General features: G+C 41.2%; 1 protein-coding gene across 3 annotated transcripts in view; it reads right to left on the minus strand.

Moving 5' to 3' along the window:
• Nucleotides 1–13,117, minus strand: part of LOC139561393 (natural resistance-associated macrophage protein 2-like) — a 46,386-nt gene that overhangs the window by 19,585 nt on the left and 13,684 nt on the right. For 2 of the 3 annotated variants that reach the window (XR_011672124.1, XM_071378451.1), the window contains exons 2-6: nucleotides 4,702–4,798; nucleotides 3,735–3,889; nucleotides 1,923–2,042; nucleotides 1,548–1,667; nucleotides 1,281–1,387 (exon numbers count right to left, since the gene is read on the minus strand). Coding sequence is in view for 2 of the 3 variants with exons in the window: in XM_071378451.1 (XP_071234552.1) it covers nucleotides 1,281–1,387; nucleotides 1,548–1,667; nucleotides 1,923–2,042; nucleotides 3,735–3,889; nucleotides 4,702–4,798 (599 nt within the window). In the remaining variant the exon portion in view is untranslated. Of the gene's footprint in view, nucleotides 1–1,280; nucleotides 1,388–1,547; nucleotides 1,668–1,922; nucleotides 2,043–3,734; nucleotides 3,890–4,701; nucleotides 4,813–13,117 lie in introns of all 3 variants that reach the window. The other variant, XM_071378459.1, reaches the window with a different exon arrangement.

The raw sequence follows: 13,117 nt of genomic DNA on the forward strand, positions 1-13,117 counted from the left end.
AACTAAGCTAAGGACCCTGGGATTAAACACCTCCCTCTGAAACTGGATCCTGGACTTCTTGATGGGCCGCCCCCAGGTGGTGAGGGTAGGCAACAACACATCTGCCACGCTGACCCTCAACACAGGGGCACCGTAGGGATGAGTGCTTAGTCCCCTCCTGTACTCCCTGTTCACCGATGACTGCATGGCGCACGACTCAAACACCATCATTAAGTTTGCCGATGACAACAGTGGTAGGCCTGATCACCGACGATGACGAGACAGCCTCAGGGAGGTCGTCAGAGACCTGGCAGTGTGGTGCCAGGACAAAAACCTCTCCCTCAACGTCAGCAAGACAGAGGCTCTGATTATGGACTACAGGAAACGGAGGGCCGAGCACGCCCCCATCCACTGGGCTGTTGTGGAACAGGTCGAGAGCTTCAAGTTCCTTGGTGTCCACATCACTAAGGAACTATCATGGCCAACAAACATCAACACAATAGTGAAGAGGGCATAACAACACTTCTTCCCCCTCAGGAGGCTGAAAGGATTTGGCATGGGCCCTGAAATCCTCAAAAAGTTCTACAGCTGCACCATTGAGAGTATCTTGACTGGTTGCATCACGGCTTGGTATGGCAACTGTTTGGCATCCAACCGCAAGACGCTACAGAGGGTAGTGCGTACGGCCCAGTATATCACTGGGGCCGAGCTCTCTGCCATCCAAGACCTCTAGATCAAGCGGTGTCAGAGGAAGGCCCTAAAAATTGTCAAATACTCCTGCCACCACCCAAGTCAGACTGTTCTCTCTGCTACCGCATGGCAAGTTGTACCGATGCTCCAGGTCTGGAACCAACAGGACCCTGAACAGCTTCTACTCCCAAGCTAGAAGACTGCTAAATAGTTCAAAAGTGAACTAATAGCTACCCAGAATATCGGCATTGACCCTTTTTGCACTAATCTCTTTTGACTCATCACATACGCTGCTGTTACTGTTTATTATCTATCCCGTTGACTAGTCACTTTATCCCTACCTATACATATCTACCTCAATTACCTCGTACCCCTGCATATCGACCCAGTACTGGTACCTTGTGTATATAGCAAACTCCTTGTGTTATTATTTTTATATTTCTTCTACTATTTATATGTTTGTCTCTGCATTGTTGGGAAGGTCCTGTAAGTAAGCATTTCACTGTTAGTCTACACGTATTTACGAAGCATGTGACAAATAAAATTTGATTTGATTCTTAGTGTAGTACATTGTTGTCTAGTTGGGCACTGGCTGGTGGTACTGTAGCTACCTGCCAACAGAGAGGAGGTTGAAGGCAATGGCACAACCAATGACCTCCTGCATGTCTGAGCCAATGATGGCCAGCTCCACCATCAGCCACAGGATAATACGAGGAACCTGGGAGTGAGGAGGGGATGGAGGTGTGAATAACAAGACTGGATATAACACGCACAGCAACCACATTCAATTACATTAAACAAAACCAAACCCTTTTATATGGTGTTATACCAGACTGTGTATGAAGAACTGGAGTGTAAGGCGAGGGAGGGATACTCACAGTAGGGTACTGGCGGTTGCAGACCTCTGCTAGGTGCATCCCTGTGACAACCCCCAGGCGTGCAGCCAACCTCTGCAAGAGGAGGCCGATGATGGTGGCCCCTAACAATACCCACAGGAGCTGAAAGAGGGAGAACGGTACAATGGTGATGAAACATGGGATTAAATGAGTCAGTGAAAGAGATAACCAAGAGCAAAAAGACCAGAGGGAACAGGGTATGCTGATTCTAGAATTGAATGGAATAAAGTACATCTTCACTGTCAAACGGAGATAGAACTTTGCAGATGAAATCATTTTTGCCATAGTTTTTGAGCATAGTACCCCTGCCGCTAGAGAGTGAAGGTCACCCATGGCTGATGTTGTGTCTGTGTTCACCTTAAAGCCAGCTTTAGCTCCAGACTGTAGATCAGACTCGATGTTCCCTGGGTCCAGATAGGCGATGCTCATCAAGAAACCAGGACCCGTAAAGGCCCAGAGTTTACGGAAACTGAACATCTGAACGAGAGAATCACGAATAGCACAATTAATGCCTGAAAATAAATCTTAGCATGAAGTATTATCTGTCATTGAAGATAGGATGATTCATAATTTCTAAACTATTCTATAGTCAAAGCAACTTCGTGTATATCACTTTATACAGGTCATAAACTTAATGTAATAGGCTCTGAGGTCATAGGCCCTGTGATGTCACGGACTGAGGTAATAATAATCTCTATGATGTCAGACAGGTAATAATCCCTGTGATATCATAGGCTCTATGACTCAATAATCATTGTGATGTCATACCTGGTAAGGTTGTAGCGGTATTTATTAGAGAGGGGTAAAGAAAGATTTTGTTCGGGCGCCAGGCAGCTATTAACCATGCAGAAAGGATAAGAGTAGAATAGAGAGAGTACCACTACCAGACCCACACACATCAGCAGAAGAGACTGCCTAGAGTGTAGCCTGTTTACCAGATAGCCAGTGGAGAGAAAAGAGAATACACACCCTATAAAACCCACATCACAGCACAGGGGTAACCCCAACAAGAATACCTCATACAATAATAATAATAATAATAATAATAATAATAATGGCAGAGCAATTTAGCAGCAACTTCATACAAGAAAGAACCCAGTCATCAACAGAGGTTTGGCAATAATCTATTATCTTCCAGTGGAGGAGTGCAGAGGGTATGAATGTGGGGGGTGTTCATAGACACAACAAAGGCCTTAAAAATGTCCACAATTTTCTCGGCCACATGTCATTAGTACACCCCACCTCAATACAGTTCAAATAACAATACACAACTTGCAGGCAACCTCACTTTTAACTATAATGTCCACCCAAATACTTCTGGCAGGGCAATAATAGTCCAGCTCTAATGAACTTCAATGGGAAGTGCATTTGAAAAATAGAGAGTCTGTTGCAGGGTAAAGCACTGGAACGATAGAGGGAAGAGAAAGAGAGAAAGAGAACAAGAGAGATCTTAGCTGTGGTCTTCAGGCGTGCCGGTGTACTGTCTGACCGTCCGATGGTTTGTATGTCAAAGCTTCGCAACAATAAATCCATGCAATCCATAACCGGCGCAGTCCCAAATGAAAACAACCACGACCTAGCGCGGTCAAACCGATGATTGAGTTATATACTTTATAAACTACACACGCTGAAAACAAACAAAACTTCTGCAGCATAGCACACACAATCAAACTGTCTCGCCACCCAAGAGCCCCCCCCCAAAGAGCTGAACGAGCTGTCTTTATTTCCTCCTTCCTTACTGCTGATGCGCTCTTAAAGTGGCAGCGCACGGTGAAGGCTCCGTGCAGGATTTCGCCACAAGGTTATAATAACGCTTGTGATTCCATAGGCTCTATGACTCAAGAACTTTGAGGTCATAGTCCTTATGCGGTCATGAAAGCCCTTTGATGCCATAGGCTCTAAGTTAATGCCGCGTTCAAAACAACTCAGAAACTTAACTTGGAAATAGAGCTCATCTTTATATTTCCAAGTCAAATGTTTGAGTTTCCTACTTGGAAAGTATCAGAATCAACCAATAGATAGCTCTACACAAAAAAACATATGCACATTTTTAACTCTTAGGTTCTGAGTTGTCTTGAAAGCACCATAGTACTCCTTGTGATGTCATAGACCCTGGGCTCTGTGTTAATAATCCCTGTGAGGTCATACACCATATAATGGTCTCAGTACCTGGGTGACATCCTCTGGGATTGGCACCTTCTCCTCAAAGTATGTAGAGAAGGGCTCGTCGTCCGGGGCCCCAGACACTGTTGAGCCTGGCGGAGAGATGGAGCTGTGCTGGTCCTTGCTGGTCTGGATAACCCCATTCTCCTGTGGAGGCTCCTCTGAAGAAAGGAGGGCGGGGGAAGAGGCAAAAATGTCCCTCAACAATTTCCCGACAATGCTCAAAGGGATATTCAATGTCTGTTTCTTTTTTTTACCCATCTACCAATAGGTGCCCTTCTTTGCAAGGCATTGGAAATCTTCCCTAGTGTTTGTGGTTGAATCTGTGTTTGAAATTCACTGCTCAGCTGAGGGACCTTACAGATAAATGTATGTGTAGGGTAGAGATGACATAGTCATTCAAAAATCATGTTAAACACTATTATTTAACACCGAGTCCATGCAACTTAATATGTGACTTGTTACGCAAATGTGTACTCCTGAACTTATTTAGGCTTGCCATAACAAATGGGGTTGAATACTTGACTCAAGACATTTTAGCTTTTCCACTTTGACATTATGGGGTATTGTGTGTAGGCCAGTGAAAAAACAAATACATTTTAAATTCAGGCTGTAACAACAAAATGTGGAAAAAGTAAAGTGGTGTGAATACTTTCTGAAGGCACTGTAAGTGAATCTACTGTGTGCACTTTAGAAGAGAGTTATCACTCCCACTACCAAGCTTCTCGTTGTAGTGCAGGACGTTTTTGCAAAAACATTTCTATATTCTAGAACAATGTGTGAATCTCACATTGTCTTGAAAAAGGTCTTGGACCGAAATGTTAACAATAAATGAGTTTTAATAAAACAATTCTACAATGTATTGTGTAGGCAGGAATAGGGCATATAGTGCACCATGTGTGCTGAGCTGACCACAGTACGGCGTAGGAGTGAGTGTGGTGGAGTGTGTCGTGCTTCTGTTATCATAAGTTACCTTCCAGGTCTGCTTCCCGCGCTGTCTTCATCAGGGTGATGTTAAAGGGGGGCCGAGGGGAGGGGGAGCTCTGTAAACGCAGGGACTGGAGATCTGTCTGGAAACAGACAACTGAAATGAAAACAAAATATTAAGAAAAATATAATACAAACACTGCAGAGACCAGTAACACACTTATTTAGAGTTTTAAAAACTATCTAGTCTTAAAATCCTGACCAATTCAACTCTGGTCATTGTGGGTATCATTCATTCTAGTCAGCCACTAAAATCACAGAAGGATCACTGTTTGTGAACGGTTAGAGTTCCGTTTCCTTCCACCATTTCTCCGCTTAATACTGCTTTGCCTGAGAAGAGCAGGCACGCTATAGAAAATGATTGAGGATTTGAGGAGTTAGGCTAAACAAACGTAACCTCCAAAGTTTTTCATAACAATGGGAAATAAGCACTCTTAAACCTATCGATAAGCCATGACAGGAGACAACTGATATTGATGCTGAGTAACTAGTTCTGCAACAGCAAAAATGACTCCGCAAGAAATGCACATGACCACTTCACTCATATTAGCCTAATAGTGAGAACATAACAAAAGCCTTGAATTGACCTCAATATGATCACCATGGTTAGAATGCATCTTATTCAGTACTTCCCTCAATGTGAAGTCAACAAAAACCTCCTGACCTCATTTACACAGTACAGCTTTACAAATGCCCATACAAGAGATATCAGAAGACCCTTGGGTCGTTCCACCTCAAAAAGCATGAGAGGTTTTTGACAACCACCATCTCAGATAGACACGATTAGCACTCATGAAAGATTTTGCAGAAACCGAATTTGAACCCTGAGAAATTAAGCTAATTCATTGCAGCCAAATTGCCCATTTTAAATTTAGAGGATTCAGATAATATAAAATAAAAATATCAGATTTGGACCAAACTTCTTCCTACCAGTGAGTAAGACATGAGGGGGAAAAAAAGAAGCCAAAAGCCACTCAGACCCCTCACGCCAATCACACACTAAAAACCTGTAGGCCTATACAGTATCAGTTCTTGATTTTTGACAAGTAGTAAGAAACTGTGGCTTGGAGTATTGCTTCTACATACAGTACCATGTAATGTATTCCCTGTGAATCTGGTGATTTTTATTTTATTCTTTGCATGTTCAGAGAAATTAGGTCATCAACGTTTGCATTATTTACCATAAAGTAGTGGGAAAGTACCAAATTCTGACCACTAGATGCCGCTGTTCCTGCTATACCACCACACTCTTAAATCCATTTTGCTGGTCTCTTGTGTTTAAAAAGATCACAACATTTTCATTGCAACGTTGGGTAGAAAACCAATAGATTGTGTGGTCATCCTCACAAATCAAGCCAGTCCTCCAGGAAAGTAATTCACTTTGTCCTAATCACAACCTAATTTTTCAACCCAACTCTCCTTGAATAGTCCCCACAAGTGCTGGGTGATTGTGACGAAACTGGCACTTGACTAGTGTTGCACATTTTGTGGAATATTCAGAGGTGGAAACTTTCCGTGGGAACCACTCCACAAATTGGGAGGTGCTTTGCTGCAGGAGGGACTGGTGCACTTCACAAAATAGATGGCATAATGAGGCAGGAAAATTATGTGGATATATTGAAGCAAGATCAAGACATTAGTCAGGAAGTTAAAGCTTGGTCACAAATGGGTCTTCCAAATGAACAATGACTCCAAGCATACTTCCAAAGTTGTGACAAAATAGCTTAAGGACAACAAAGTCAAGGTATTGGAGTGGCCATCACAAAGCCCTGATCTCAATCCTATAGAAAACGTGTGGGCAAAACTGAAAAAGCGTGAGCGAGCAAGGAGGCCTACAAACCTGACTCAGTTACACCAGCTCTGTCAGGAGGAATGGGCAAAATGTACCCAAATTATTGTGGGAAGCATGTGGAAGGCTACCCGAAACGTTTGGCCCAAGTTAAACAATTTAAAAGGCAATGCTACCAAATACTAATTGAGTGTATGTAAACTTCTGACTCACTGGGAATGTGATGAAAGAAATAAAAGCTGAAATAAATCACTCTCTCTACTAGGAATTGTGAAAAGCTGAGTTTAAATGTATTTGGCTAAGGTGTATGTAAACTTCCGACTTCAACTGTATGCAAATTAATATTAATACCATTTAAAATGTAGATTTTTTTTCATTATGTGCATCTTCACTGTCACTTTCCAACCTTGTTGAGGATGGCTCGTTGTCAGGCTCAAAAAGCCTCAAATTTGCCTACGATGGCCACCAATTTTTCAACCCTTGTATTGGTCAGCCTGTTGCGTGCTTTGGTGTATGTGTTCCCAAACAAGGACCAGTTGCGCTCTGAGGCGGCTGATGTTGGTGGGATTTGGAGGATGATGGAGGCAACGGGAAAAAGTCTCAGATCCACAAAGTCCCTTCCACCAGGTGGCTGATGAGATATGTTGGCACGACTGCCATATTGCATCTCCTTCCCAAAGCCCTTGCTTGGAAGTGTACTTCGCCAGACTGCCAAGAACCTTGCCCTCTTCCAGACCAAGGTGGCGAGACTGTAGTGATGACACCATAGGACTTGTTGATCTCTGCACCAGACAGGATGCTCTTGCCAGCATACTTGGGGTCCAACATGTACGCTGTGGCGTGAATTGGCTTCAGGCAGAAGTCTTCACGCTTTTTGATGTATTTCAGAACTGCAGTTTCCTCTGCTTGGAGCATCAGTGAAGTGGGCAGGGCAGTACGGATTTCTTCTCTTACATCTGCAAGCAGTCTGAACATCAGACAGAATGGCATTGTCTCCCTCAATCCGTGCAATGGCTACTGCTATAGGTTTCAGGAGTTTCAGGCTTCTTTACCACTCTCTCCCAAAACACATCCAGGAGGATCCTCTGGATGGGGCTATCCATATCAGCAGACATATGGCCATTTCTTGGAGAGACTCCTTCCCCTCCAGGAGACTGTCAAACATGATGACAACACCACCCCAACAGGTGTTGCTGGGCAGCTTCAATGTGGTGCTCTTATTCTTCTCACTTTGCTTGGTGAGGTAGATTGCTGCTATAACTTGATGACCTTTCACATACCTAACAATTTTCTTGGCTCTCTTGTAGTGTGTATCCAATGTTTTCAGTGCCATGTCCTTGAGGAGCAGATTCAATGCATGAGCAGCACAGCCAATGGGTGTGATGTGAGGGTAGGACTCCTCCACTTTAGACCAAGCAGCCTTCTTGTTCGCAGCATTGTCGGTCACCAGTGCAAATACCTTCTGTGGTCCAAGGTCATTGATTACTGCCTTCAGCTCATCTGCAATGTAGACACCGGTGTGTCTGTTGTCACTTGTGGCTGTGCTCTTGTAGAATACTGGTTGAGGGGTGGAGATGTAGTTAATTATTCCTTGCCCACGAACATTCGACCACCCATTAGAGATGATTGCAATACAGTCTGCTTTCTCTATGATTTGCTTGACCTTCGATTGAACTCTGTTGAACTCTGCATCCAGCAAATTAGTAGATAAAGGATGTCTGGTTGGAGGGGTGTATGCTGGGCATAGAACATTCAGAAATCTCTTCCAATACACATTGCCTGTGAGCATCAGAGGTGAACCAGTTGCATACACAGCTCGAGCAATACATTCATCAGCATTTCTCTGACTACGTTCCTCCATTGAGTTAAAAAACAACTTCTGATTCCAGGAGCACCATGAGCTGTTGCTATCGATAAGGTGTCCGATTCATCATTTTCACCTTGAATAGAAGTAGAGGGACTTTTGTCAGAGGTTGCTTGTTGTGAGCGCTGAGGAAACTTTATGTACTTGGTCAGATTCTGCATCTTTATTGCATTCTTCACATATAATGATTTGGCACAGTATTTGAAAATGTACACAGCTTTTCCTTCTACATTCACTGCAGTGAAATGTCTCCACACATCAGATAGTGCCCGTGGCATCTTCCTGTAAAGATTGTTTTTAAATATATTTCCATGTACAGATAAATAGTTAAGCAGTTAGATTAAACAACTCCTTTGTGAGATAAAATCTTTTAAAATGAAACATGTATGGAAACAGGTGAATTAACACTCATTTAGCAGGCTCAAGCAAGCTAAAACCCACATGGTAGGAAAAACTAACTAGCAGAAATTGTTAACAAGTTAGAAATTATTTAAAACACATTTTGGCTACTATTTACTAGTTAACAAAAAAATTATATATGGCACAACATATATTCACCCCACCCAGTATTATAATCAAAACTTACCAGAAAGCATATAGTACGTGGCTCAGATAATGTAGTAGTGTGGGCCTAATACCATCACATTAGTGTGGAAGATCTTGAGAATCAGCTGTACATGTGATGGAAGAGTGCACTGTGCATGCAGAGGGTTGAAATTCCATTGAATTGGGGATAGTTTAACCAAAATATGCCACAAGACCTAGAATTTCCTTAAGTATCCCACAAAAAACAGATCACTGTTATAAGCTAACGTTTTGATGAATTTAAGCAAAATTCCCCAAATTCCAGGGCTTAACTTCCCATGGGAAATGTCCGGAAATTTACCGGACAGTTTCCAACCCTTTGCAACCCTACTTAAAAACATTTTCCACCATTATTAGTCTTTTCCACCATTTCATAATTATTGTTACGTTTATCAGATATGATGTATTTTATCACAATTTCCACAACAACCCATGGAGAAATTCTCAGTAACAGTTTGAAGTCATCAATTTAAATTTAGGTTAACTAGCTTGTCCTGTGTTGCATATAATCAATGCGGTTCATGTTAATTTATCATCGAATCAAAGCCTACTTCGCCAACCCTACTAAAAACATTTTCCACCATTATTCGTCTTTGATCACTAAGATTATGATCTTTATTTATCTATTTCATAATTATTGTTACGTTTATCAGATATGATGTATTTTAATCACAATTTCCACAACAACCCATGGAGAAATTCTCAGTAACAGTTTGAAGTCATCAATTTAAATTTAACATTTTGTTAACATTGATCATCTAATGAAACGGGCTGAATTAAACATAACTGAAAACAAATCTATTCAAAAGTACATTAAAATGCATTTAGTAATTTCTCAATCCCGCAACAACCTTTTCTGAATCTTTTTTTTTTTTTTTCATATACACACAAGTAATTATGTTATTTAAAAAATATTTGGATATGGAACAAAAGTTACAATATACAATAAATCCCAAATTATGTTTTATTTTTCCTAATATTTCCTAAATATTGGTGCATTACAGTAATGATAAACACGTTTCGATGATGAGAATGAATGTTTCGGTAACGAGTGTTGAATAGTTCTCCATTGAAAAACTGTACTGAGCACCACTAGAGATTTAGTACCCAATACAGCATCACTTGTTAATCCCAAATGACTTGCATAATATTAAATCACCGATCTTAATGCAATTGACTAAAAACACCCCTTATTTTAGCATAAGTACTGTAATAATGTGCATTTATTTTTTAGAAGTGGACTTTAGCATAAAAACAGTGGGGGAAAAAAGTTTTCTCCAAGGTCTTTCCAGGTAATATTGGTGTATTAAGACGTGGATATCTGAGGTTCTAATGCCTTTTAGAGGTATTTTTAAATTTAATGGGATTCTATGGGCAAATCTCTATAAAGTATCTAAATGTGGGATATGGACCAAACTGTCTTGGGATCAAACAACAGTATAGGTAAGTGCTAAAACTAGTACACATGTCAAAATGGGGGGTATCCTCCTTTAAGTGGTGTGGCTTTAAGTAAATGACATGGGGTTTATACTAGGAGGTCAACCGATTAAATCGGCATTACCGATTAATTAGGGCCGATTTCATGTTTTCATAACAATCGTAATCGGCATTTTTAGACGCCGATCATGGCCGTTGCATTCCACGAGGAAACTGCGTGGAAGGCGGACCACCTGTTACGCGAGTGCAGCAAGGAGCCAAGGTAAGTTGCTAGCTAGCATTAAACTTATCTTATAAAAAACAATCTTCACATAATCACTAGTTAACTACACATGGTTGATGATATTACTAGGTTAACTAGCTTGTCCTGTGTTGCATATAATCAATGCGGTTCATGTTAATTTATCATCGAATCACAGCCTACTTCGCCAAACGGTTGATGATTTAACAAAAGCGCATTCGCGAAAAAACGTTGCACGAATGTACCTAACCATAAAATCAATGCCTTTCTTAAAATCAATACACAGAAGTATATTTTTTTTAAACCTGTATATTTAGTTAAAAGAAATTCATGTTAGCAGGCAATATTAACTAGGGAAATTGTGTCACTTCTCTTGCGTTCATTGCACGCAGAGTCAGGGTATACGCAACAGTTTGGGGCGCCTAGCTCGTTGCGAACTAATTTGCCAGAATTTTGCATAATTATGACATAACATTGAAGGATGTGCAATGTAACAGCAATATTTAGACTTAGGGATGCCACCCGTTCGATAAAATACGGAACGGTTCCGTATTTTACTGAAAGAATAAACGTTTTGTTTTTGAAATAATAGTTTCCGGATTTGACCATATTAATGACCAAAGGCTCGTATTTCTGTGTTTATTATATTATAATTAAGTCTATGATTTGATATTTGATAGAGCAGTCTGACTGAGCGGTGGTAGGCAGCTGCAGGCTAGTAAGCATTCATTCAAACTTTACTGCGTTTGCCAGCTGCTCCAGGCAACTCTTGAATCACAGTGCTGTTTATGACTTCAAGCCTATCAACTCCTTAGATTAGGCTGGCAATACTAAAGTGTCTATTAGTACATCCAATAGTCAAAGGTATATGAAATACAAATGGTATAGAGCGAAATAGTCGACGCGTCATAATTCCTATAATATATACAACCTAAAACTTCTTAACTGGGAATATTGAAGAACTGGGAATATTTTACCACCAGCTTTCAAATGTTCTCATGTTCTGAGCAAGGAACTTAAACATTAGCTTTTTTACATGGCACATATTACACTTTTACTTTCTTCTAACACACTGTGTTTTTGCATTATTTAAACCAAATTGAGCATGTTTCATTATTTATTGCCTTGAAATACACCTCATTTGAGTCAATTGGTACACCTCCAATTGACTCAAATGATGTCAATTAGCCTATCAGAAGCTTCTAAAGCCATGACATCATTCTCTGGACTTTTCCAAGCTGTTTAAAGGCACAGTCAATTTAGTGTATGTAAACTTCTGACCCACTGGAATTGTGATAGTGAATTATAAGCAAAATAATCTGTCTGTAAACAATTGTTGGAAAATTACTTGGGTCATGCAAAGTTACCAAAACTATAGTTTGTTAACAAGAAATTTGTGGAGTGGTTGAAAAATGAGTTTAAGACTTCAACCTAAGTGTATGTAAACTTCTGACTTCAACTGTAAGTATTCAGACTCTTTACTCAGTACTTTGAAGCACCTTTGGCAGCGATTACAGCCTCGAGTCTTCTTGGATATGATGCCACAAGCTTGGCACACCTGTATTGCCAGGTGTGCCATTCTTCTCTGCAGATCCTCTCAAGCTCTGTCAGGTTGGATGGGGAGCATGGCTGCACAGCTATTTTCAGGTCTCTCCAGAGATGTTCGATCGGGTTCAAGTCCAGCCAGTGGCTGGGCCACTCAAGGACAGATTCTTGTCCCAAAGCCACTCCTGCGTTGTCTTGGCTGTGTACTGTGGTGGAATATTGTAATCAAGATATTTAATATCCATGAATTATTTCAATAATGAGGCTGGTCCACCCAACACCCTTGAATGTTGGACCAAGTAACCTAACCTTTACACAAATGCAGAGTTCTTTATGTAGCTGACACCAAGAATGCTTAGTCATGGTTGGTTCCACTCCTCCAATGCAGATTGGGGCATCATAAACCACTCTGGGTTATTCCGGTCATTATCTGCACAGGGTTGTTGTCTTAACCCCACCCTGGCTTAATTTCCCAGTTGCAAGGATGATTTTGAGACAGCTTAGGAGTAGAACAATCCCTCATTATCTCTAGTAAAACACATTCTTGTCTATGTAATGCAGTCTTTAATTTATCAGCTAAAGTCATCTCTAGAGACCATATTCCCAGATTAGCTGCAGGGAACTAGAGTGGAGACCCTAAAAACACAGCATTAGCAGGACAGAAATGTCTTCCAATTCGTCAAGTATTAATTGCTAACTATTAATATCAAACAAATCAGCAAAATACATAATTTCTCTTACAGTACTTAGGGTCATTGTCCTGTTGGAAGGTGAACCATCGCACCAGTCTGAGGTCCTGAGCACTCTGGAGCTGGTTTTCATCAAAGATCTCTCTGTACTTTGCGCCGTTCAGCTTTCCCTCGATCCTGACTAGTCTCCCAGTCCCTGCCGCTGAAAAACATCCCCCCATCATAATGCTGCCACAACCATGCTTCACCGTA

Source organism: Salvelinus alpinus, chromosome 2 (genome assembly GCF_045679555.1).
Source record: "Salvelinus alpinus chromosome 2, SLU_Salpinus.1, whole genome shotgun sequence".
NCBI classification, from domain to species: Eukaryota; Metazoa; Chordata; class Actinopteri; order Salmoniformes; family Salmonidae; genus Salvelinus; species Salvelinus alpinus.